Source organism: Lagenorhynchus albirostris, chromosome 14 (assembly GCF_949774975.1).
Source record: "Lagenorhynchus albirostris chromosome 14, mLagAlb1.1, whole genome shotgun sequence".
Classification (NCBI taxonomy): domain Eukaryota; kingdom Metazoa; phylum Chordata; class Mammalia; order Artiodactyla; family Delphinidae; genus Lagenorhynchus; species Lagenorhynchus albirostris.
The window spans coordinates 41,680,723-41,708,705 of NC_083108.1; the positions used below are offsets into that span (position 1 = coordinate 41,680,723).

The window sequence follows — 27,983 nt, forward strand, 5'->3', positions numbered from 1 at the left end:
TAGTATGGTAAGAACTGATAAATGGAATATTCATATGCAAAAGCTCTTTGGGGCCCTCAATAATTTCTAAAAGTATAAAGGCTCCTGAAACCCAAAACTCTGAGAACTGTTCTAGGAGTTTAAAGTGTTCTTATTGATTGTAGTTGTATGTTCAAACAGATTCTAAACCAGACTCACATACTGTGGGGCTTAAGTCAGAAAACAAGAGAGGGAATTCCCTGGTGGTCCAGTGGTTAGGACTCTGCGCTCTCACTGCTGAGGTCCTGGTTTTGATTCCTGGTCGGGAAACTAAAATCCCACAAGCCACAAACATGGTCAGTAATAATAATAATAATAAAGGAAACAAGAGAGTGGCCAGTTTTAGAGCTATGGGGGTACATGTCCCCAGGGAGAAAGGAGCTGCCCTCTGTCCCTCCCTACATTGGGACAGGACAGCATGGAAATGCTGAGATTCCACATGGAAGATCATTCCCATTGGGTGTTTCCTGTGGGTTTCTAGGGAATCACCTGTGAGGCCAACACACTTGGCGCTCAAAGAGAAGGCAGTCATTTAGAAAGCTACCCCCAGTTCTTGCTCTCTGTCTTATAGACAATATTATGCTTCCAGAACAGCCTGAATTTCTTCTCCACCTTTATCTATTTTTATTTTTTATTTTCTTACTCCCCTCCTTTAAAAACAAAAACACAATCAACATTTCACCAATTAGACCTTTACCAAAATAATGATTTGTAGTATATCCAGCTATGTACAGAGAAGATCCGTCTGTAGCAGGTGAAGTGGTTGTCATACATTGTAGGTGAAACCATCATGAAGAATTTTTCATTTCATTTGTTGGCTGTATTGCTGAGTTAATCTTCAAAGTGCATGTTGCTAAAAGAGGGAAGAACAATCGATCACTTAATTTCTAAATTTAAAAACTCTCATTGAAATGAATCCAATGAAACAGTCTAATGTTTAAATGAAGTACCATGAGCAGTCTCCTGGCATCCCTCCCAACTGGCAAGGGGACCCCAGGCTCGTCTCCAGGAACATGCTCTGGCCTATCCCACTTTATTCAGATGCTAAAACATCAGGGTGAGCACACACTTCAGTCTCAGGAAAAAGGTCATTCTGATTTAAGATTTAAACTAGAGCTGGAGTTTCTGCTATCAGTAAATTTACTGTAGAAATGCCTAGACTAAGGAAAATGTAAGTTGACTCCTTGCTCTTGGGCATGTTTAAATGACCCAGAGGCAAAACAGTTCTGTTTTTATAATATGGTGGCTGTGTGTGTGTTTCCACTTAATGGCCCTACCATGTCCCTGATACTCTAATAGTTCTTTCCTTGATTGAATTAACTTCCTTCTTTCTCTTCTCTTTGTTTTATCATTTTCTTTAATTCCAATTTTAGGTCAACAAATCGACCTTTATAATAGCACTTACATCTACCAGTTTCCAGAGGAATATCCTGGCAGTCCCATCCACCAGCTAACTGGTCCTCTCCTCCCTAACCACTCCCGCACCATTCCTACTCCAGCCCCCAAGTACATCGCTACTAGCCCAGAGGATCATGCCGGTGGGCATGTGGGATCCTCCCGGAGCGGGGCACGAACCCGTGTTCCCTGCATCAGCAGGCGGACTCTCAACCACTGCGCCACCAGGGAAGCCCAAACCTATATATATTTTAAGTAGTTTTCTAATAAGCTTGTGAAGTAATTGATCCACTGCCTATGACCAGCTTTAAACATCTTCCTGAGGTTGAGGAAACATGACAGCAGTGTATGAGAATAAAACTATTTGCTTTCTGTTCATTATCATTGTTCATCTTTTGAATAACTTCACAAATGTATTGTCTTTAACAAACAAGTGTCCTTAAACAAATAAGTTTGTCTACTAAAAGAAATCGAAAATTTAAAATACAGCATGTCGGGCTTCCCTAGTGGTGCAGTGGTTGAGAGTCCGCCTGCCGATGCAGGGGGCACGGGTTCGTGTCCCGGTCCGGGAAGATCCCACATGCCGCGGAGCGGCTGGGCCCGTGAGCCATGGCCGCTGAGCCTGCGGGTCCGGAGCCTGTGCTCCGCAACGGGAGAGGCCACAACAGTGAGAGGCCCGCGTACCGCAAAAAAATTAATTAATTAATTTAATTAAATACAGCATGTCTTGAATAATCATTTTTTTAAAGAAAATATCCTCACGCTTAAGGTAATTGCAGTATTTTCGGTTTCAGAGATGTGTTAATTGGGCGTGTTTTGTCTTCAGTTTTGCTCGTAATTTTCAGAGACCCTGTTTTGAATGAAATAGAACTGGAAGAATTTTTAAGCTTCACTTTTCAATGATGTTCAGATTTTATTCCATTAGAAGTGCTCTTTTATGAGTGAGAATAGGAATCTGCATATGAAACTGTGCTCTCTATGACTGGGGTATGTAGTGGGTGCTGGGGTTCTCTGTTAGTCCTGCCCTTCCAAATGAAAGCTTTCCTGCAGGACATGCCCTACCCCAAAGGGTGCTGCCTTGCTTAATTTTCTGCTCCCTCCCCGGGGACAGCCCCAATCCAATGGCTGTTGATGTGGGGAGTACAGTGGCCTGGCCCCCTTGCCTCAATTCAGGGCACTCTAAGGGCCACCCCAGCTCCAGAGCTCCCTGCAGAGGATGCTGAGGCCTCAGCTGCAACCACAGCACAATCCAACCTTGCCCTCTGCCTGGTCCACCTTCCCTCACTCCATCACTGGTGTTCCCAAGAGCACGCACAGTGAACGTCCTGTGTGCAAATATCCATCTCAAATAGTCCCCAGGGTAATTTCAAGAGTGTATTGCCATTCTAGAGACCTTCTGAGGCAAGACTTTAAAACTTCTCCTTGAAAATCTTGCCTTAGAGTTAGTTACCACACATGAAGCCAGAATCATTTGGAAACTTCTTTAATGCAAAAGCCCCAAATGTGCCTAGCACTCCCTTCCTACAAGCCTGAGCTCAACCTTTAGAATGATGACACTTACAGGTCACCTCTCCCCTTAGCCAGGAAGGTTGAAATGTGTAGGCAAAATCAGTTGTGCCTTTCAGGAGGGTCACAGACTCCCACCCCAGAAAATGGCACAACCACACAAAATTCTGGGTACAGTTCCAGAAGGATAATAAAATCCCCCGTAAAACCCTCCATGGATCCCAATTTAAGACCCGTTGCTTTATAGTGAACATAACAAGAACTCATAGTCTCAAAGCTGTTGTCCCCAGCATAGGGAGTAGAGAAATTTTTTTTTTTAGGATATATAAAAAGTCCTAATTTGTCTTTATATAATTCCATCAATAGGTTTTGAATAACCAAATATGAGAGTCAACTTACATTTTCCAGAGTCATATTTGCTGTCTTTGAACTTGTCTCTTGATGATACTTTTTCCTGGTACAGTAGACACTGACAAGGGTGATGACCAGCATCACAGCAAACACAGCAACAGTGGAAGACACGGCAATCACAATGGTGTCTCGAGTTGAGCCTCTCTTTTCACACCTTTCTCCCATGTACCACCAGTCTTCCCCTGACGGACACCTACATGTTCGGAACGTGACTCAGAGTTATGAGTTGATATTTTAATCTGAAAATCTTCACCATCGAAGGTGTGAGTCAACACTCAGGTCATTGGCAGATGGAACTATTTGTCACCCATTCTGGACCAGAAGGGTTGGTTAGACTAGCACAGGCAGGGCCAAAGGAAAGGAACAATGGAATTACTCCTAATCTGGGACTTAACACAGCAGCTCCCAGCTGGGAAAGGAAGGTAGCATAGGTACTAGAGAAAATTTAGTTCTCGGTGTCCCAGTCCCTCCACATCCCAGCTATGACCGTGGCCAAGCTCTTCTTAGAATTTAGGTATCTCCATCTAGTAAACGAGGACAGTCACAGTAACCACACCAGACCATTGTGAGGACCTAATAAGATATGTAACTCATGAGGAATGTTTCAGGCAATTAGAATAACGTGCTACCTTTGCATAAATAATTCTGTCGTTCTGCTGGCAACACAAAGTCCCAAATGGAGAGGAAAAGATAAATATCTTATGAACGGTTTTGAGATGAGAATCAACTGATTTCATTCATATGAAATATCATATGAATCCTACATTGTGGAAATGAAAAAATATGTAACAAAAGAATGGGTAGATTGTATCCTTACCTGCACTCAGCTTTGCCATTATGGAGAATGCAAACGCCATCATTCTCACATTTAAAGTTTGTGCAAAGGTCATTGACGCCCAAGGTCGGGACTGGCTCATTTTGTGTAGTATTAAGGTGGGATATGTCTAAGGAGGGTGAGAGGAGAGCATGGAGGGAAATCAGTTTGGGGTTTAACAAGCATTTGATCTTTAAGTTTCAAAATAAAATGTTCAGGCTTCAGGTTTGTGAGAAATTCAGATACTCTTGAAGCACCATTCAGTAACGTTTATAGGCAGTGAAAAAATAAACAGGCAGGCTGAAATCTAGACACAAAGGGAAGCTGAACCAGCCTGCGGGACTACAACTGAACACATGCTTGCCTGGGCCTTGGCATGGAAACCAACAGTATTCCTGGGAAATGTAATTATTGGCTGCCATGGCTGAGAAATTTTAGAAGACAATAGACTAATGCTATTACTGACGAGATATATGTGTGTGTGCACACATCTCTATATATGTATGTATACATATCTGAAAGAGACAATAAAGCCAGATCATTTCCACTCTAATTTTATGTGTTTCTGGGATATTTTTACTTCTGGAATCCTAGAGTTAAATTCTAGGGTATAATGGCTATACTTCAGCTTATTTCTAAAGAAGTGTTCTGGACTAAAGCTTTCCACTATTGCTCCAGGCAGTGTTAATTAAGTTCTTTATCCTGGAACTGTCCCTGTTTTCATTTAAATTATTTTCATATTGTTAATGATTCATACTAAAAAAAATCTCACTCATGTCCATTCCCTCCCACGTCTCTAATATATCTAAACACGGAATCCAGAAAAACACAGTAAACAATCAACGACCACAAAAAAAAAGCAGCTTAGATAAAACTACTTTTATTGACATACCTTCCACTGTCAGGAGGATATAAACATCATCTCCTTTCATAAAATCTCTGCTTTTCAGCCTCTCATGGGTCATAAAGACACTGTATCCATAGCCCCTACCTCTTTGAAACTGAGTTCCATTAGGGAAAAAATCTTGTACTCCCACTTTGGAAGGCCTGTCCCAAAAATAGTCTCCATTACCTGAAAAAGCAATTTATATTAATGGACTGTGTTTAGCATCATCATAGCTTTTGGTGTAGGAAAGCACAGGCAACATGAAGCACAATTAGGACAGAGCTCAAAATAATTCAGTGATGCTATTGACCTGTAATGTGTGCCCTGCCAAGTCACTGGAGTTTGTTCATTTAGACTGTCCTAAAGAAATGAGATGACATGGCAGAGAGGAGCACATTCTGGAATATGAGTGGAGAGGTATCAAAAGCTTCCTACATGGGGGTGTCACACTTCTACTGAACGAGCAGTGTAGAAACTCCGTTGCCCATTAGAATCATTCTTCAGTGGCCTTCTGAGTTACAGGTAGTCCTTTTAGCTGAGATAAATCAATGTGTTACTGAGAGAGTTTTTAATATTAGCACTGAACAATTCACCTCAGTAACTGAATTATTCACCGAACAGAGTAAAGTCCTTCAGGAGTATAAGACAGTGAGAAGCACTGCTTCTGGGAAAAGGTGGTGACCCACCCAACCTTGAGCCATTTTCAGTATCATTCAGGGAGAAATGTTTTGGAAAAAGGTAAAGAAATTCTGAACATCAAATCCCCACACCTCTTTGTGAATACTATTTTTTTTTCTTATCAGATTATATATATATATTTTTTTTCCCCCAAGTCACTCAGGTCCTTTCTTTTCATATACAGAATTCAGATTTGGCAATAATATGCACCTTGCCACAATTCCATTTTTCACTTTATTATGTTCCCAGAGGGCAAAGGATTATTACAATTAGAAATGTGATCATTGCTTTCTGGGTGCTGCTTCTCTTTCAGACTAGAAAGAGGGGGGATGGTGTCACCATTGGCAAGTCCTCCAGAATTCTTTAATAAGAAGTTGCAATCCATTCCCATACCCTTCCCAACACTACGGAGCACCTACTCAACATCTTCGTTCTGATCAAAAACCACCCCCATTACAAAAGCTGAACTGTTTTTGACAATTCAGAGGCAAGATCAGCACAGCATGGGTTAGGAGAACTCAACATCTGAGAGACTCTCCATACCAGGCCCTTCCACAAACTCCCCTACTTGATCTGTAGAGATACTTTTAACAAATGTGTGGGGTTTTTATTACTGTCCCAGTGTTACTTCTGAGGACACTGGTGTTTCAAGAGATTATCTGCTCGAGGTTACATAGCTAATGAGAAGCAAACCTTGGATTGAATCCAGGTGCATCGGACTCTAAAACTAAAACACTCCTCGTACAACCCTGGGAATTCAGGTATTGTCATCAGTTTCCAAAAACATAGCCAATATCTTCTCAATTTGTTGGCATCTTTGCTGACATTTCTGACAGTCTCCTGCCTGGGAGACTCTGTCCACAGCTGCTGAAGCCCTTCCCCTAAATATCTTCTGATCCTTAGATTTGGGGCTCAAAATTCCCTAGCTACCTGGCTATGCAGTCTCTCCTTCCCAAATCATCCATCCCTCCTAGAGCAGTGATTGTGTATTACCAATAAAAAAGATGAGTCACAAACCGGTGGTCATAAATGGGTCTGTAGTTATACTCCGCTTGTTGGACATACGCTGCCGAATGTCAGGATTTTGATCCAAGATGGTCATCGTAACTTGTTGCCAAGGACATGGCCACTCTAATTGATCATCATTGGCTCCAGAGATCAAGTGGAAATACATTCCTACATTAGGCAAACTACTTAGATTCAAGCGAATCTGAAAGGCATAGCCTTTCGAAGAATAAAATGAAGGACTGTAGACAGATCCACTGGGGCTGCCAATGAGCTGTGTGAAATTCCTTATATGCCAGACATGATGAGGGCACTGTGTTTCTGAAAGATTGATGTCATCAATAGACAGGCCACCCCGTGAGGCACCAGCGCCTCTGACGCCTCCAAATACCACTCTAAATTTGTTGGTCACTTTCAGTGTTACGTGGTAAAGCTGCCAGCTCCCGATGGGTACATCTGCAAAAGAGACATTTTATTCCAAAGAGGACAAAGGACTATGAATCACGTGCAAATCGACATTAGAGTTCTAGCCTTCATGGACAAAGGGTCTTTCTAGACCTACTGCTTCCTGCGGGTATAAGGTATGGCTTTCTTACGCCTCCAGCTCAGGCCCAGTTACTTCAAGGCATTTCTGTGGGGATGGCACAGCTCTCTGGAATATCTGGATGCTTATCTAGCTGATTCTTAGATAGAGCACCCTTTCCCAGAGATAGGTGAGCAAACGATAGCATCTAACTCATGAGAACCCCATGCCCAACTTACAAGTTACCTCCCATTCAGTTAGTTAAACAGACAAGCAAGCCCAATACTCTACACTTGTACCCCAGATTCCTGTGATACTCAGCCGAAGCCTCCTTTAATCTATTTATACTTTGATTGGAATACTTCCTTCACATGCAAAATTTTTAGTCAACTCTTTGGCAGTATTAAGTATGAATTCACCAAACCCTAGAAAGCCCACATCTTGCAACTGACTCAATGTTACATATCTGATATTTGGTACCATCTCCTTTCTTCCCAGACTACACGTCCCCTCCACTATTACTCCTACCCCTAGCTAGCAGCACATTGTATGACATCTTGTCTTATTTTCTGATGTCACATACCCAAATAAGAAGCAGTCCATTTAAAAGTTTTCAGAAGCCTCCCAGGTAGAGAATAGCTCAGGAATTCATGTCAAACTAGTAGTTAACTCAATGCCTTCAAACTTAAATATACTGGCACTTAATGAGAAACATGTTGCTTGAAAATAAGTTAGAAAGATCCAAATTTCAGAAAATGCTACTCTCCGTGGAAGGACCCTAGATTGAACAAAAACCTTTCATGAGAGCCTCCACTTCATTTTTACCAGTACTTTCAGTTTAAATTCTGGACGCCTAAGCAGGTTTCTTAAGTACATTTTGTGCTATTATCTGTCAATAATAACACCCACAGATTGCTAATGCAAGGGATTATATATGTATAATCAAATATGTGTGTAATAATCTTATTTATAATCTTTTATATATGCATTAGATACATAAAATGTACATGTATAATGTGTGTATATATGTATATACATATACATATAGGAAAACATCATCTATGTTTCAGATTGCTTTTCACTGTTAAACAGGGGGAAAATGGCATGACATATGACATAATGTGGATCAGTTTTATAATAGGTTTTAGTCAATTCATTCAAACCAAGAGGTCACTGTGTGGAGCAGACAGTAATACAGCCGCCAGGCCACAGCCCTTCCCTTCCTCAGCGGACCTTCTGAACCATCTGCTTTAATATGTGGTCAATGTGACCCACCTCCCGGACACATGATTAGAAGGAAGGGTGGCCGCCTAATCAGTGTTGCCCTCTCTCCACTCAGAATTGCTCTAGAAGATGCATTTAACTCAAGTCATAACAATTAGGATCCTTTGCTGGAATTTATTTTTCTAGGCTAGAAATTAGAGGAAGAGACCCTTCTCTAGTCTGATGGTACATTTGGTAAAATGTAAGCTGGGAAGTGAAACAGCCAAAGCACCAGTTTTACAGACAAAGCCCATCTGAGATAACAGGAAAGGTCCCCAACCATGTTCAGGGACAGGTCCCATCCTGCCTGAGGCCAGCTCCTCTCTTCTCCATTCTACAATATAGTTATGTTGAGCCAGTAACTCTTCACATTTTGCCTAAGCTAGTTTCCATTATATTTTTATTAGTTGCCAAGAACGGCTTCCCCAGCGCCAGAGACTGATCTACAGTTTCTTAAGTGTCACATATTCTGTAGCATAGAAAGGACTCTCATTTTAGCTTCCCAACCACTGCATAAAACAAGTAGGATCAAGTTCTACATTGAAAAGTACTAAGTCCAAAAAAAAAGTACTAAGTCCATAGCCCCTACCCTGTTGTAAGTGGTTTTGCATTAAGTAAAGGGTTAAGACTGACTCACTCTGAACCCAAGAATAAGAATGGTGATAGTGTACCTTTTATTTCTTCCACAAGGGTCAGAGTCCTGTTCACACTGGCTGCAGAATATTCCCTGATATAGATGTTCAGTTGGTCATATTCACTTCCACTGTTATATAAAAAAAATTGCAAGCACTGAAATCCTCGTTTAGGGTATAGTATTCTACTTCCCAGCATTGCTGTGGCCCCCTCATTTACAGAGCTCCTGTTGAAATGCATGAAGAAACCAGAACCTGTTAAAGAGGACAAAATGCAGAACTGAGAAAACAGATACCGGATACAGGAATGCGTGTCTCGCGGGCACTCTATTTCCACCTAGTTCCCACTGTATGCAGGGCACTGTTTTGAGCATTTAAATGCAGTTCTTGGAGCAGGCAGTCTATGAAGAAAAGCAACATTAGATCACTTTTTTCTTACTACGCATGTTAGTTTTCAAAAATGGGAAAAAGTGTTACCTGTTTGGTTTAGCCTCTCTCTCTCCCTCTTTCTCTCTCTCTCTCCACCTGCCCCTTCCCTTCCTCCCTCCTACTGATCTATGTAGAACCACTATCCACTATTCAAATCTACATTTAAAAAATATTTTTTTAATTGAAATATGTTTGACATGTACCATTGTGTAAATTTAAGGTACACAACATGTTCATTTGACACATTAATATATTGGCATCTGATTGTCATTGTAGCAATAATTAGCACTCCTATCACAATACATAATATCATTTCTTTTTGGTGGTGGGAATAATTAAGTCTAGTCTCAGCAAGTTTGATGATTATAATACAATATTGTTGCCTATTTTCACTATGCTGTGCATTAGATCTCTAGGGCTTTTTACTACTCGTTACAAGTTTGTGCCTTTAAACCAAATCTGTCATGTCCCCACCAATCCCCCAAAAAAGAAAAAGGAAAAGCCCCTCCATGCTCTTAGAGATCTCTACCCCTTCCCAGGTCATCTGAGCTGTCAAGCAATGGCCCTGGGTTCTGAAGGCTAGTTTTACATATTTGCTGCCAGAAATGAGAAAATAAATAAAAATGTGGTGCTTGTAGCCAAATAAATGACTATTTGATTCAAAACAAAATTTCAATGGAAAAGAATACTCATCTGAGTAAAATTAAATAAATTGTACTTTCTACCTTCATTTAAAGTATTTTTGTAACAGGAACGTGTAATCACAACCAGCTGAAATTCTGAAACTGATTAATTCACAGCCTGGTGCTGTTCACTGAAGTTCTCTTGGATTCTTCAGGCTTCAATAAAACAACCCCACTGCTCCAGAGAAAAGAGTCCTTTCGGGGAGGGGCAGCCCCTCTTGCTGTGGGCACATACTATGGGTAGAGGCTTCACAGAGCCCAGCGCTGACTCATGGGAAAAAAAGCAAACTCGGACAGTAAAAACCAAAGAAATTAACCATATCCTTATAAGGCACAGAACCAATTCCTGAGCAGCACGAGTGGGCTATCATTAATAATTCTAATAAAAATAAGAACTCAAATCCCAGTATTTCACAGCAAAGAAAGAGGCTAGAACCACTGAGAGTAAAATCTGGAAGTATCTCACTCCTGTTACCTTTGCACCGGCCCATGTTGGAGTGATCGCTTTCTGGCCCCTCGGGAACCTGGGAGACCCGTTGCCAGTCAGCACTATCTTCTGAACTTTGAATCATACCACACACATTTTCCAGTTCAAAATTGCACGACTCCATAAAGCTCAAGGAAGAGGCTACCAAAGCAAAAAGACAATTATTGACGCTCATATATAACATGATAATCTAAGTAGTAAAAACTGAGATTATCCTGAAGCACTAGGAATTCTAGGATGACATTAAAGGGGACTCGTCACTGATTCTGAGTGATGGTGGCTTCAAGATCTCTTGATATCTGCAAAACCAAGACAATCGACCAACTGTGTAGTTCTGTATAAGCTGCCTGCCCCAAGTCTTGTCTATCAGGTTAACTAATTATAGAAACCTGAGTCTACACTCCCCTAGTTATTCAGAGTAATAAACCACAACCCGGATTATTTGATCCCATTTATATTATGACTGTACACCTCATTTGGGCTGAAAAGAGTTTTGAATATCAAGTTGGTCCACATTTGCATTAGTAACAGCTTCAAAAACTTGAGTGGGGCATGCTCATGCTGCTATAGGACTCTGTTTGTTTTTATATCTAAAGCCCAGAGCTTGTGAGAAGAAAAATGCTGTTTCCATGTTGTAGTCTGGTATCTGGGGGCTATTCTGTTTTGTTTTGTTTTCTTTCTTTCAGAATATCAAACTTCAACTATCAAACTATTATTATCAAACAATTATCTAACTATAATTTCAGAAAACCCAGCAATGCTTGGCAAAATGGCACAGAACAGAATGTCTTCCTACAGAGCAGAGAGGAGGAGAAGTCATTTCAAAGAACCTGTCACATACAGCAGTTATACAGTTGATTCAACTTTAAGATATCAGAGTCACTGAAATCCATTCGTTGGCCGATCACATCCATGAAGTCTGGGATTCTTGTCACAATTGTTGGTTCTGATCCATTCTGGAATGCAGTTTTACTATAGTGCATCACTGAGCTGTAATCATAGGGAACATTCAGGGAGTCTGTTTGTCGGTCATCATAGGATTCAAAATTGTTCTTTTTGCCTAAATGATAGATAAAAATCTTTAATTACTTGATGTTCACAAAATTTAGTTTATCTTACTCCAAAGACTGTTAACTTAGAAATAAAGACTATAATAAACAGTGCAACCTTGGCTACAACTGACACTCTATGGTATTTCAAGAGTGTTTCATATATTCCTATCTTAGAATAGACTATTCAAACTTAGAATCGTGATACCAGCTGTCATGCTGAACTTATCTAAGGTTTCATTTCAGCTCAAAGTTGGACTTTAGCATTTGGCCTAAGGTTCTAAGAACTGCTAATGGAAAGAAGGATTCTAAAAAGTGTTGTTGAAACACTCAGGGTCATTGGCAATGAGGAGAGGTAGAGTATCCTCAGTGGATGGAGATGAAAATAAGAGGACTTTGGGAGGTGTGGTGGGGTAGGACCTGGGAATGATAATGTGGTCATTGAAAGGATTGACATCGTCAGTGATTTCTTAGTTATCTTAGTTATTCTTAGTTTCTGGAACACGTGTAGATGTATGTAAATAAATACATTTAGAGAAGATTCCTGACCGCTTAGCATCATACCAATGGGCCACTGACTGCAATGTGAAATCGATTTTGCGGACACAACAAGGTAGATTTGATCAACAAAGCATAAAGATGTGTTATCAAGTTGAGGCAGAAGTTTCTAACAGAAATAAGACATTGGAAATCTTAAAGAGTGAGGCCATAGATTAAAGCTCAACACTTCTCTTGTTCTAGAAATTTTTCAGTTGGCTTCAGTGCCTTCCCCCAGACTCTGGGTAGGGGTGAGGCCAGGGGCAGGTAATGTGATGTTAGAATTGTTATGTCAGGGGCCCTCACCGCAGAGCAGCCCTCACTGGCCTCACTTGATAGCGATGCCATCCTTCCCCTCCCCCCCCCCACAGCCCTGCCATACCCTATGGAGGCAGGACGGACGGGGAAACTAAGTGTCACTGCGGAAAATGTGACTTCTAGTCGGACAGGGTTATTAAAACCTTTCTGACTTTGAGCACAAAGTCACGAAAAGTTCAGGCTGTTGCAGTGTTTCCCAAGATGGGCTCCAAAGAACAATAAATCCGGGAGATCAGCTCGGTGCTTTGTGACCACCTAGAGGGGTAGGACAGGGAGGGAGGGAGGGAAACGCAGGAGGGAGGAGATATGGGGATATATGTATAGCTGATTCACTTTGTTATACAGCAGAAACTAACACACCATTGTAAAGCAATTATACTCCAATAAAGATGTTAAAAAATAAAAAATAAAAAAAAATTTTAAGAAAAGAACAATAAATCCAAATGCTCCACAAAAAGAAAAAAAAAAAAGCATGATCAAGTCATTTTGGGAAATGCTCCTCTTGGAGATTTACAATTCATGTTAGTCTAGCAAAGACACTGAACAGTACAGCAGTGTAAATAACTCTAAGTTTAATTTCTTTTAACCTAGGATTTCCCAAATTAATTTTGGGAAATCAGATTCCTTTCCTCACAACCCCCCTGAACAAATTGTGCAATGGCACTACATAAAATAATCTTCGGGAAACACTGGTTTCTAAGATCACATCCAGCTCAAACTGGGGTTCTGGAATACTGTTCCCCAAAAACCTTCAGGCACTTCAACTCCTATTGAATTAGAGCCAAATCAAGTAAGATCAAAACATCAGAGTTTTCCCATTATTGATAGACAGCACCAATGGCAGAAGAGGGCACATGTTTAGAAATTCAGTATTTAACTTAAAAAACAATGTAAGAAAACAAGATAAATGTACCTGAAATAATTCTGTCCCAGATTATGCTGACATAGTCATCCCGATCAGACCGAGACTGTTCATGCCAGAATCCCAGTGCGTGGAGAAACTCATGTTGCACTGTTGCTATTCTGTCACAGCCCTTTCCGATGGAGAGTTCTTGCTTCCCAATGCGCCTATTTCCCACTGAAGACCAGCAGCTTACAGGAGGGTTTACAGAAGGGGGAGAGGGTTTTATATTGATGCAGGTGGAGGTCCTAAGGCAAAATCCCTAATGCCTAATGCACTTAGGTACCCACCTAGATCCTTCACTTATGTTTGGACACCATGTATTTCTCTCAAAACCCCAGTGCGGTATGAAAAGCCTTCCAGACCAGATGACCTTTGGGGAACTTGGGCTGTGACACCAAATATTTAAAAAGGACTAAGTCATCCTCCAGGCAGCCAAGTCCTGATCTTTTCCGGCAATTTCAAAATTTTTCAGATGGTCCTTGAATAAGGGTTTTATAGGTATAGCAACCATTCAGAACTGCTGACCTTGAGTCAAATAACTATCACCTTCTTAACTGAAGTAGTAAGAGTTCTTAGGTTAAAATAAATTTAAATATACATGTGCACATGCATACAGATGGGTTTTACTTGAAGGCAGAAATAAGGAGTATAGAAACGACAAACAGGTTGAAGTTCACAGAGTCATAGGGTGGATGGCATGCGATCCCACCTTCCTTGTCTTAACGTTGGCAGCCTGGTTGCATGTATGAAAATATTCTTTTATGGCTAAAGAAAACAGATCCAGCAAACAGCAATGGAAGCCCCCGATACCCCCCAAGGTTAGGGTCAAGGGCAACTGCTGTGATGTAATGCCCCAGCCACAACAGTTCTCATCAGAGCACTTGGAAGACCAACTCTTCAACTTACCCACTGCCCTTGAACACTGATATATAGTTGGGTTCTCCAGACCAAGGCTTGAAGTCAATGCATGTTTTTAGGCGATAGCGTTCAAATGCATTGAGGATAACTCCCCTGGCATTCATTTCTGAAGGAAGAAAACAAACAAAAATAAACTTATTAAAATTACCACCATTGAACAGTTCACCATGGAAACAGGCCATGCAATATATTGCTTATCATGAGTTAGCCCCTCCATGAATATTTAGTGTTTTATTTTTTAAAAACTTAGTATACAGCACCAATCAAGTATCACATGCAATTAATTGGTTGTTCTTCAGGTAGCTTTTTTTCACCCCATATATATTTCCCTGGAGTCATTAGAGGTGCAAATAGCAAAAAGGGCATTTCCTTACCTCAGAGAACATATACATTGGTTCGCAGGCAACCAAAATGAACAATCACTGTCACATGCTTCATCTAAGAATCTATAATATGTATTTAAAGCCTCACAGCAGAGTTTTTAATCTGAGCACCTTGAGATGAGAGGGACCATGAATATGTTGAAATAGTAGACAAAGAATTACGTCTATATCTATATATATCTATCTCTGCAAAGTGCATTTTCTGGGGATGGCATTCATAAGATTCGCAAGTGAGTTCCGGGTCCAAAACACAAATAAGAACCATTGCTTTCAAGCTGAGTGATGCTAACAGGTTAGATAGAATGGAGCTCAAAGACGGCAGAGGTGTGAAAGCAGCAAAGACGTTCAGGAAAAGCAGCTCAGAGGGCAACCCGGAGGAAGGAGCTATATCAGGTGCATATGGAGAGACAGTCACAGCTGGGGTCAAGTACGGTGAAGTGAAGGATGGTGTCTGCCGGGAGGTGGGAGACAGTATGGCAGAGAAGATGGTGTGTGGACTTTGGAACAAGACACAGCTAAGTTCTCCCCTATCCTCATCACTTATTTTTTATTTATTTATTTATTTTGCGGTACGCAGGCCTCTCCCTGCTGTGACCTCTCCCGTTGTGGAGCACAGGCTCGAGACGTGCAGGCTCAGCGGCCATGGCTCACGGGCCCAGCCGCTCCACGGCATGTGGGATCTTCCCGGACCGGGGCACGAACCCGCGTCCCCTGCATCGGCAGGCAGACTCTCAACCACTGCGCCACCAGGGAAGCCCCACCACTTATTTTTGATGCATAATCTTTGCCAATTTAATTTACCCTTAGAGCTTTGGTATTATCATCAGATCAGCTAAGTGGGGAATTAAAATCAACTTCACAGGGATATTGTGAGGATAGCAGAGAAAGTAGAGGTGAAGTTCCAAGTACAGCAGTCTCCCTTTATCTGTAGTTTTGCTTTCTGCAGTTTCAGTTACCTGCAGTTAACCAAAATCCAAAAATATTAAATAGAAAACTCCAGAAATAAGCAATTCATAATTTTTAAGTTGCACGCCACTCTGAGAGCTTGACGAAACCTTGTGCCATGCCGCTCCATCCCACCAGGGACTCCCCAACCCTGGACATCCATTATCTGCTCCCAACACCCAATCATCAACATCACCATGGGTCAGTGATCTAGCATCACCTGAAGCAGATGATCCTCCTTCTGATGTGTCATCAGAAGGTCAATAGTAGCCTAACGTTACATCACAATGCCTACGTCATTCACCTCATTTCATCTCATGATGCAGGCATTTTGTCATCTCACATCATCACAAGAAGGGTTAGTACGGTACAATAAAATATTTTGAGAGAGAGAGACCACATTCACTTAACTTTTATTACAGTGTATTATAATTGTTCTCTTTTCTTATTAGTTACTATCTCTTCCTGTGCCTAATTTATCAATTAAACTTTATCATAGGTATGTAGTATAGGAAAAAACATGCTATATATAGGATTTGGTACTACCCACAGCTTCAGGCATCCACTGGGGGTCTTGGAACATATGCCCCGAGCATAAGGGGGCACTACTCTAAAGTGAGCGTTTATCCAATGTTTATTTCCTTCCTACCTTCTTACATGTCCATTGCACAAACATTTAAAGACATTATTCAGAAAGCCTCTTTCTAGGTGAAAGTAAAGAACAAGATACATGTGGGACCTAAAATCCATGAATCTATAAGAGGCACTCAGAATTCAACCTTTTACAATATCACACAAATAATACATGTTCATTGTAAGTTAGAAAATATAAACAAAAAGAAAGAAATTATAAAATCTTACCCAGAAATAATCAACCACATTTATCATACTTTTTTCTTATGAATACGTACATACATAATATACATATTTTTATAAAAAATAAAGTCACAGCCTACATAATATATTATAAACTATTTTTTCACTAAATAATATATCTTAAAATCTTCCTTCATCAGTAAGTATTGTTGTTTTGGTTTTTTTTTTTTTTTTTTTTTTTTCGGTACGCGGGCCTCTCACTGTTGTGGTCTTTCCCGTTGCGGAGCACAGGCTCCGGACGCGCAGGCTCAGCAGCCACGGCTCACGGGCCCAGCCGCTCCGCGGCATGTGGGATCTTCCCAGACCGGGGCACGAACCCGTGTCCCCTGCATCGACAGGTGGACTCTCAACCACTGCGCCACCAGGGAAGCCCAGTAAGTATTGTTTTTACCATTTTAATGGCCACATTATATGACAGTAAGATACATAACTAACTTCCTATTGACAAATATTTAAATTGTTTCCAAATTTTCTGTATTGTAAGTATCACATTTGGGTCACTATTTCAGATCTAACACTTCCTTAAAATAAGGCATGATGATACCAACCACCACATGACTGTTTTTGAACTGAACGTAAAAGGAGCTTGCTTGCCTTCGATTTTTATCAAAGCTTAATAAGGATAGTTTCTATCCTGCGTTGAATTGTTTGGAGACTCAAATAAGGGAATAAATGTGAAAGTTTTGTAAAAAGTATAGCTTTCTACCAAGATAAGATCCTTATTTACCCTGTGCCTTTATTTACCAAGGGCTTTAATTCACTTTGCATCACAGATGCAGAAGATCTCCACCAGGGATCCTGTTACCTAAATCCCCAGGCTCCGAAGGACAAGGCAGGTCCCAGACAAGCCTAGGAGTTAAGCAAGCAGCTGTTTAGAATTATCTTCCCCTTGTTAGCCCCTTCCTGCTCCTAGCACCTTGGTCTTCATTTCTATTCCCACCTTTTACCCCTTTCCTCCTCTCCCTACTTCCCCTTACCGCTCACTTCAAATCTGGCACTCAGGCAAGCAACTGTAACTCACTCACAGGAAGCTATACACCGTTGCTTCAAGTTCTACCCCTTTCAGGTGAGTTGCATCTTAACAGCCAGATAATACCTGAGGCTTAAGCTAAAAGACTAAAGCCCTACTGGCAGCATTTCATATGGAAAACAGTTTGGAGTTTTCTCAAAAGACTAAAAATAGAACTACCATATGACCCAGCAATTCCATTCCTAAGTATATATCCAAAAAAAACAAAAACACTAATTTGAAAAGATGCATGCACCCAAATGTTCATAGCAGTACTATTGACAATTGCCAAGATATGGAAGCAACCTAAGTGTCCATCAACAGATGAATGGATAAAGAAGATGTGGTATATGTATATACACAATGGAGTACCACTCAGCCATAAAAAAGAATGAAATTTTGCCTTTCGTAGCAACATGGATGGACTTGGAGGGCATTATGCTAAGTGAAATAAGTCAAAGACAAATACTGTATGATATCACTTATATGTGGAGTCTAAAAAGTAGGACAAACTAGTGAATATAACAAAAAAAGAAACAGACTTACAGATATAGAGAACAAACTAGTGGTTACCAGTTGGGAGAGGGAAGGGGGGAGGGGCAAGATGGGGTAGGGGACTACAAACTATTAGGTATAAAATAAGCTACAAGGATCTATTGTACAACATGGGGAATATAGCCAATATTTTATAATAAGCATAAATGTAGTATAACCCGTAAAAATTGTGAATCACTATAGTGTATACCTGTAACATATAATATTGTACATCAACTATATTTCAATTTTAAAAAAGCAAAAAATTTAAAAAAAAGAAACAGGTACATAAAGCTCATAAGGTTAGGATAACTTTGGTTAAAATACATGGCAAAAATAGCCTAAGAGATACAGTCAAATTAAAGCTCACTGACCTTTCACGGAACACAGGAGAATAAAGTTTTTAAGCTATATATACATACATATATATGTGTATATATGTATGTATATGTATTATACACATACATATATATATTTTGAAACAAAAGTATTTTAAAATTTTTAATCAAAAGATTAAAATCAAAAATAAATATTTAAATAAGGAGAGGTTGGTAAAAGGGTACAAACTTTCAACTGTAAAATAAATAAGATCTGAGAATCTAATGTAAAACATGGTGACTATAGTTGATAGTACTGTATTGCATAATGGAAATTTTCTAAGAGAGTAGAACATAAATGTTCTCACACACAAAAAAAGGAGAAATACGTGAGGTGATGGATGTGTTAGTTAACTCGATGTGGGAATCCTTTCACAATGTGTACATATGTCCAATCACCACAGTTACAATTTAAGTATCTTATAATTTTATGTCAATTATACCTCAATAAAGCTGAAATTTTTTTAATTTTAATAAAATGTTTCAGATTTTCCCCAGTTCCAAAAGCCAATGAACATCATTCTCTCCTGATGTTACACAAGCTCTTTATAGCTTCTAATCCTATTAATTACTGTTGCTTTGGCTTTTTCTACCATACTCTTGGTATTTCATCTGTTTAATGGCCATTCTTCCCTTCTCAAAAATCTCTATCAGGGCTTCCCTGGTGGCTCAGTGGTTGAGAGTCCGCCTGCCGATGCAGGGGACGCGGGTTCGTGCCCCGGTCCGGGAAGATCCCACATGCCGCGGGGCGGCTGGGCCCGTGAGACATGGCCGCTGAGCCTGCGCGTCCGGGGCCTGTGCTCCGCAACGGGAGAGGCCACAACAGTGAGAGGCCCGCGTACCGCAAAAAAAAAAAAAAAAAAAAAAAAAAAAATCTCTATCAGATCTCCCATCTATATCAATGCCAAAAAGTTGCTCTCCCAGGCTGAATTCCATTCTGTGCCATCTTCTTACACAATACAATCTTCCTGGGTCATCCAATAAGATCCATTATCTAGGAAGTACTCGTTATATGCAAGGCACTATGTGAGAATCTCATCCATATCCATAGCCTCAACCATCTCCTATACCCTTAATAACTGCCTGTTAGATTTCTCTATCTTGAATGACCAGATCAGACACCAAGCCATTATATGATATCTCCACCACAGTGAGCCTGATGCATTTCAAATTCTACACGCCAAAAACCAATTTCCACCACATTTCTCTATCCTACCCTCTCCAAGACACATTCCCTATTCTTGTTAAAGGTGTTACCATCCACCCAGGTGTCTAAGACATAATCTTGGACACTAGCACTTCTTTCCCTAGACTCACCTTCTTCTTGATCTCTTGGAGCCAATCACCAAATCTAATTGTCTCCTAAGCCTCTCTTAGAATTATCCCCTCTTGTCTATCCTCACTGAGAGAGTCTTGGTTCAGAAACTCTTTAATCTTTCCCTGAATTTCTTCAAGAGTCTAACAGATCTTCTTACTCTCTTTCTGTCCCACTGATAATACATCTTCTGTACTGCAACCAGAGTGATAACAATCTCACTTCTGAATTAAAACCTTTAGCCGCTTCACATTACCACTGGTATACACACCACGTTCTTTAACATGGGGAAGACTCAAGTCCTTCCCAATCTGAAGTCTGCCTACCTGTTCAACTTCATTATCTCCCCGCGCTCAACCTACTTCCCAGCAGGGGTTTTCTTCCTTTCCCCATGCCTTTGCACATAGTGATCCATCTGCCTAGAACGCGCTTCCCTTGCTGTCAGAGGCTGCACTAGCCCCCATACTTCCTTTCTATGAGTTAGAAAGGGCCACCTCACTGTACACCAGAAACTAACACAATATTGTAAATCAAATATACTTGAAAGAAAGAAAGAGAGGGGCACCTCATCTGGGCAGACGTTGCAAGTGCTGGCTTGGCAGGTGGATGAATAGTACTTCATGCAAAGAAATGAATGCTCATGATGAATATAATGCAAACTTAATTTCAGTCCCACTTGTGCCCCCTCCCCAGGCACCTATGTGTGGTGTACAACTTGCACAAGCTTCATGGCAGCCGTACTGCATAGGGTCACCTGCTCCCTAATGCATATGCCTTTATATCTAGGTTGAGTTAAACGTCCTCCAGTGTGCTCCCATAACATTTTGAACATATCACTAATCATTACATTTACTGCATTCTATTATAATTAGCTTTTGGTTTATCTGAATCTCTACTGAAATGTATGATATTTAAGGAAAAATTTCCCAAATGGCAGTTCCTAAACTGATGCTGGTCAAGGATATCATTTTTACTAAATGGGGACCATGTTTAGAGCTTTCCATTACAATAAATTTCTAATACAGAATAGCTGTCCTTTCTTTTGGATTAGGTTCTTCTGACTTTTTAGTATTAAAACATTATTTATTTTATAAACAAAAAAGATGATAAAAGATGATAGTGGGTTCTTGTTGTTTAAGTTCCTCAATTGTTCAAATAAAATATTAGTAAAATAATGACAGTTCCTAAAGTTTTGTTTGGTTGGTTGTTTCATGTTTCAAACTCATATGTAAAGTCTGAACATATATGAAACCACTGATTTAAAATAAAGACTAGCTCCCTAAAATCTATGTCCCAAGCAACCAATACAGAGTAGGCTCTCCATAAATATTGGTTGAATTCATCCCTTTATTGGTCAAAACTCAGCAAATATTTCAGACAAAATCATTTAGGTTCTGTTCATTTTTCATTTTGCTTATTTTTTTTTAAAGTGTACTTAGCCACACAAAACAACAAAGAAAAAAACCCTTAAAGGCCATGTGAGTCTTCCCTTGGAAATACTGTCATCATATTCTGTCAGGAACATACATTAGTTGTGGGCACTCCAAAGTGCATACTAACCCAAGCTATCGTCTAGAACATATGGAATAGTATGAGGCCATCTATAACTTTCTCCAACGATGGAATTTCTCTCTTGTACCTGTCAAAATTAAGTGGGAAAGGATTTATTGAATGTATCAGTCAAAAATTTATGAAACAATCAATAGTTAATCTAGAAAGAAAGGAAGCTTTAAGCTTTCCCAGCCAGCCTAAACAAATTGCCAGGGTGTGTGCATGCATGTACACATGTGTGTGTACACCTACTTTTATCATATTATAACAAAGGTTTTAGGAGGAAATCACTAATTTCTGGGGTTTTTTTTTTCTTTCTTTTTTTTTATTTCTGGGTTTTTTAATAAGGAGAATGATAAGCATTAATATTTCCTTTAATCCTATCATTTCACTTCAATTATTCATATTTTTACATATCCTTGTAATAGCGCAAGTTCGTGGGCCTGACGCATAGTGAGGCCAAACAATCCGAAACATCAGAGTTTGGAGCAGAGAAAGGTTTATTGCAGGGCTGTGCAAGGAGATGGGTGGCTCAGGCCCCAAAAAACCCTGAGCTCCCCAAAGTGTTTCGGCAAAGCATTTTTAAAGGCCAGGTGAGGGAGGGTGGTTACAGGGTATGTGATCAGCTTATGCACAATTCTCTGATTGGCTGATGGGAAATCACTAATTTCTATCATTAATTTTGTTGATAAAGTTGAAGCAAAATCATGTAAATAATGATTGTTGGAAAACTGGACAATAAATATGGTAGATTCATAGACTAGTTTCTTATACTAGAGATTAAAAATATACAAGAAGGAAGTGATAGCAAAACCTCAATCATCTTGATCTGATAATATCAGAAAAAAAGTCACACATGAGCTGGACCAAAGTTTTCAAACAATTTTAAAGTACTTGAAAAATTTTTTTTCCTGGTCCATTCATCCTTCATCAAGTATTTTTTTTAACATCTTTATTGGAGTATAATTGCTTTAAAATAGTGTGTTAGTTTCTGCTTTAACAAAGCAGAATCAGCTATACATATAACAAAGTGAATCAGCTATGCATATACATATATCCCCGTATCTCCTCCCTCTTGTGTCTCCCTCCCAACTTTTATAATAGAAAGCTAATAATGTTTCATTAATGTATTCATCCAGCCAACAAAATGAACACTGTTCAAGAGAACAGAGATCCATTGGTAACCAAACTACCAATGTCTCTACCTTCCTAGAGCTCTTTCTAGTAGAGGAGACAAACAGCATGTAAGAAAACAGTCTAAGGACTTCCCTGGTGGCACAGTGGATAAGACTGCACACTCCCAATGCAGGGGGACTGGGTTCGATCCCTGGTCAGGGAACTAGATGCCACCTGCATGCCGCATCTAAGAGTTCACATGCCACGACTAAGAGTCCACACGCTGCAACTAACAAGCTGGTGAGCCACAACTAAGGAGCTGGTGAGCCACAACTAAGGAGCCCACCTGCCGCAACTAAGACCCCATGCAACCAAATAAATAAATAAATATTTTTTTAAGTTTAAACAGTATATATTTAATAGTAGCAGAGGAAATGAAAAAGGGAGATGTGGACAAGAATAAAGGGATTAGGGGAGTATATTAGATAAAGAGGTCAGGACAGGACGCTTTTGAAAGGATGACATTGAAGGTGAAATGAGAGTGATAAGAAAGAGCCAGTATTGAAAGGGGCTCTGGAAAGATCATTCCAGACAGAGGAAACAGTAGTTGCTCTGCTCTGAGGTAGGAATATGCTTGGTATATTTTGCATGTTTGAGGCCAGTGGCCTAAGGAGATGAGATCAAAGAAGAGAGGAGATGGGAGGAGAGATAGGCAGGAGTTAAATCATGCAAAGTCCTAAAGGCTGTGGGTAAATCTGGATATTATTCTAAATATGGTAGGAAGCCGTTGAGTTTCAAGCCAGGAAGTGAAATGGTGGTATTGCTTATTTAAAAGTTCACTTTGCTGTAGGGGATAGGGGACAGGGACAGGGTGGAAAAGATTCTAGGAGGGCAACATTTGAAGCAGATAAATTAGGAGAAAAGTGGATTCTTTGAAGTATATATACTTTGGAGATAGAAATGATAGAACTTGCTGATGGAGTGGATGGTGGGGTGAGGGAAACGGAAGAAGCAAAGGTGACTCCTAGGTTTTTTACTTATTCAGTGGAGTGGGGAGAGGGAGTGGTGATTACTTTACTAAGAGGGAAAACTAGGGAGGAACAGCTTGTATGAGAAATCAGAGTTTAGTTGAGGACACATTATGTTTGAGGTATCTTGTAGACATTCCAATGGAACTGATGGATTAGTATTGGGATAGACAAGTCAGGAGCTCAGGAGAAGGAATGAACCAGAGTTATACATTGGGAGTCATCAGCACAGAGATGACAAGCCCTGGTACAGGGTAGGATCAAGGAGAGAAGAGCAGACCAAGGACTAAACCTCAGACACTGCAGCTCTGTTTCTTGAGTTGAAGTTCACAGTGGGGGTTGAGGAATGTTTAAGCTCCCTTAAACTACATGTAAGGTACCCGTGTTCACCTGTGTGCCATGATGGCTAGGTAAGAACCAGTACTCTTTTTTTTTTTTTTTGCATTACGCGGGCCTCTCACTGTTGTGGCCTCTCCTGTTGCGGAGCACAGGCTCCGGACACGCAGGCTCAGCGGCCATGGCTCACGGGCCCAGCCACTCCGTGGCATGTGGGATCTTCCCAGACCGGGGCACGAACCCGTGTCCCCTGAATTGGCAGGCGGACTCTCAACCACTGCGCCACCAGGGAAGCCCCAGAACCAGTACTCTTTATGATAGTTTGGGAAGATCTTTACGTGGCAACTCTATTCTCAGGTGTCAGAGTAGGAGTCACAAAACCTTTCTCTTATGGTAAAAACCTGATTCATTGAATTTACAAATTCAGTTTAATTTTGCTACAACTGGCTTTAATCAGTGAGGTTCTATTTAAAAATGAAAATATCATATTGTTCCCATAATGAAAATCAGTCAGATCAATAAGACCAAAGCATACCAGGTGAGTGACGGTAGTTTTAACCACACAGAAATCTGAGTAATGAATGATGAAGATACTATTATATGAATCCCTTAGAGTATAAAGTATTCATTGACTAAATGTGTCAACTATGATTCTACACCCTTAGAGATAGTTGGGCTTAACAAAGCCCATGTTGTCCCATCATTCTCAGATACTCTATTTTAGCTTGCAGTGGTTAATTGAAGGTCTTTCCTTGCATTGTTTCAACTCACCCCATCAAGTCTGATGTCTCCCTCAAAAAGATCCAGTCCCAAATCTAAGAGGGAAGGTAAAAATTTGTGTTAACAAGTTGGATTCAAACTCCCCACTTAATAAAGAATTAAAAAAAAATCCACAAACCTTCATTGATATCAAATATATCCTGGTCAATTCCACCATCTACATCTTTAACAAAAAGAACAAAAACACATTGAACATTGTGTTTATGAAAGAAGAAAATCTTTATCAATTACCAATTAGAAGTAAGCAAGGTTCTTTTGCCTCAGATAAGAGAGTACCAGGTTCTGATTCAACATACATTGATTCATTGATTGACTGATCGATTGATTGAGATCTCCCATGAGCCAGGCTTGGGGCTATGGGGCTTTTGCATATATACTCTTGTTTTACCCATGTCCCTTGTATGCCAAATAACTTCAGGAATAAGAAATTGGTCATTCCATATAATATTAAGCTTAATTTGAAAGACTAGATTAGATGACTAGATTAAATAGGAAGCAAATATTTAAATTTGGTCAAACCAGTACAATCTATCCATATATTTATATTCCTTGCTAATAGTGTACCTTGGAACTCTCAAGCAAAATTCCTAATTTATATTTGAATTATTCTTAAGTTGCAAAGGGGTAGATAATATGGCCAAGTCTCTAAGTGTACAACTGAATAGGACAGACATCAGGTCCATTTGATTTGACACAAAATAACAAAAATAATAATAGTAGGCATTTTATGGGATGCCGATATGTCAGTCACTGTGTTTGGACTTTCTTATACCACCACTTATTTTTTTTTTTGCTGAGTAGGTGGAACGCCGGAGCAGCAACAATAAAACGTTCCTCAATAAGTCAAAAGAAGCCAGCGCTTGATCAAAGTTCAATGCAATTATGCAATAATGCATATGCAATTATGCACTGTGCTTAGCATTAAATGTGTCCTAAGTAGGTGGAACGCCGGAGCAGCAACAATAAAACGTTCCTCAATAAGTCAAAAGAAGCCAGCGCTTGATCAAAGTTCAATGCAATTATGCAATAATGCATATGCAATTATGCACTGTGCTTAGCATTAAATGTGTCCTAAGTTCTTCTGTTCTGTTGTTCTATTATTCACATAACCTTTTTTTATTATAACATAGGGCAAAACTCAAAATAGACTCACCAAAGATTTCTGGGGTTGGCTGGGAAACAAACACATACAAAAGATATATTATTATGATGCCCACGAAATAAATGGTCTTATTGATTCCAATTTATATCTAACCATTTCTGGGGTTTTCTTTTTTCCCTAATATTATGGATAGCTTTCTGGCAAAATCCCAAGAGAACTAAATCAGAGTCTAAGATAACTTTTTGACCCAAGGGTCTTCTCATTTCATATAAAAAATGAAACAGCCTGTTGTATGGATTTGAAGGTGAAAGAAACAAGAAACCAACTTCACAGGTTGAAAAGAAGGCAGAACATAAGAGTCCTGCCGTCAATTAAGTGTTCACTTTAAACATGATTTAAAGTGAACATGATTCTAAAGAATTCATGGAGCTATGCTTGAAAAGCCCAATAATTTATTCCCAATATTGAAATATTATTATAATTTTTCATGATCCTTTCAAAAGAAAATTTTATTGAAGACCTCATTAACCATGGTTTACTTTCACATTTCTCTCAAGACTCCACCTTCAAAGTCAATACCAAATACTCCAGAAAAAAAATCTATGGCTATACTTTGCAAGTGGGAAAAAAAAAAAAACTTCTGAAAACAGATTCGCTACAGGTGATGAAATGAAACCCAGACCACATACACAATGGCAAAAACTAAGTAAACCTGAGATTTCTTAGTGAAGTCTAGTTTAAAAAGCTCATGGGACTGGTAGACAGTAGGTCTGGGTTTTATTCCTGTTTCTACCAACTAACAGCAAGTCAGTTCACCTTCCTGATACTCAGAATATCTGTATAATATGGTCAGTGCCTGCTTTGCCTGGGTATTATGATGGTTATATGATGTAATGTGAAAGAACTTGGTAAACTTTGTCATACAAATGTAAGGTACAATTTTTATTTAAATACTTACCTGTAGATACTAGAATATAGATACTAGAATCAGTTGGGGTGTTTGACAAGCATGGGAATAACTGGTTGGATGATGACCATCCTTTTTGATATTAATTAGTGCCTTGATTGCCTCACACTTGGCCACACACAGGCACACACTCACAGAGGAATGCCAACACACCTCCTGAAAAAAGTCATCAAGTATTTGTTCATAATTACAGTTTTAATAAGTCTTCAATAGTATCTCCTGTTCTCACTGCTGTAGTTCTGTTCACAGAATATCAGCTCAACATAATAATTGTTATTTAAAAATCACAACTAAAGGTTCCCCCCCAGTCACTTGAAACTTCATTTAAAACCTGATTATGAAAAAAAAAAAAAAAACAAAAACGTGATTATGGTTACCCGGGGATAAGGGGGGGAGGGATAAATTGGGAGATTGGGATTGACATACACACATATACAGATATCTATATAAGATAAATAACTAATAAGAACCTGCTGTATAGCACAGGGGACTCTACTCAATACTCTGTAATGGCCTATATGGGAAAAGAATCTTAAAAAAAATAAATAAAGAGTGGCTCTCTATATATGTATAACTGATTCATTTTGCTGTACACCTGAAACTAACACAACATTGTAAATCAGCTACACGCCAATAAAAATTAAAAATAAATAAATAAAACAAACCTCAAGTTGGTTTGTGGTACCAACTACCTGTCACTGCAGAAAGATAGGTCTAACCTGATGAAGAAGCAGAAAAGAAATCCCATGCTACAAAACGTAAGTATTTGCTGTGCCTGTGACATTCATCATTCACTCCGTCATGTCTCACATTACTGTAACAGCAATATGTGTCACATTCCGCAGTAAAAATGGAACGATTTTCAAATTTCACATTTTCCATCTTATGAAAAGAAAACTTGTTACACAGCAATGAAACTGAAGATAAAACATAACTTTATGTCAGTATCCCTGACTTTCCTTCTGGTGGGTCTTCTTCTCACTCCCAGTACCCTGCTTGTCCCTGCTTGCCAAAAGGAAACGTTTATTTCATTGACACTTTGAAATTCCTTAAAAAACAAAAAACGAACGAACAGGTTGTTCTTTAATAATCGGTATCAACTACCCCCAATTTTCCTAATTGTTTTCCATACATTGTTTTCTTACCAAGCCAAAAACCCGGAGGAGGGCAGCAAAGAAAAGAAATGAAGGCAGATACCAAGAATCCAT

At 39.7% G+C, this 27,983-nt stretch overlaps 1 protein-coding gene across 1 annotated transcript; it reads right to left on the reverse strand.

The window, feature by feature from the left end:
- Positions 1-797: 797 nt before the first annotated feature.
- Positions 798-27,983, reverse strand: MEP1B (meprin A subunit beta). The gene is made up of 15 exons (XM_060170720.1): positions 27,921-27,983; positions 25,860-25,878; positions 24,825-24,869; positions 24,698-24,741; positions 21,456-21,534; positions 14,445-14,562; positions 13,548-13,726; positions 11,572-11,790; positions 10,719-10,871; positions 9,171-9,386; positions 6,726-7,169; positions 5,037-5,216; positions 4,148-4,274; positions 3,319-3,523; positions 798-871 (listed from the first exon to the last, which is right to left on the reverse strand). The coding sequence occupies exons 1-15, from the start codon at positions 27,981-27,983 to the stop codon at positions 857-859; spliced, it is 2,106 nt and encodes a 701-aa protein (XP_060026703.1). The 3' UTR covers positions 798-856.

Coding starts and splice junctions, on each gene's coding strand:
- MEP1B (XM_060170720.1), bottom strand. CDS start 27,983: ATGGATTCTTGGTATCTGCCTTCATTTCTTTTCTTTGCTGCCCTCCTC. Junction 13,727..14,444: donor TCAGTGTTCAAGGGCAGTGG/GTAAGTTGAAGA, acceptor CCCTCCTGTAAG/CTGCTGGTCTTCAGTGGGAA. Junction 10,872..11,571: donor GAATCAACTGTATAACTGCT/GTATGTGACAGG, acceptor TTGCTTTGGTAG/CCTCTTCCTTGAGCTTTATG.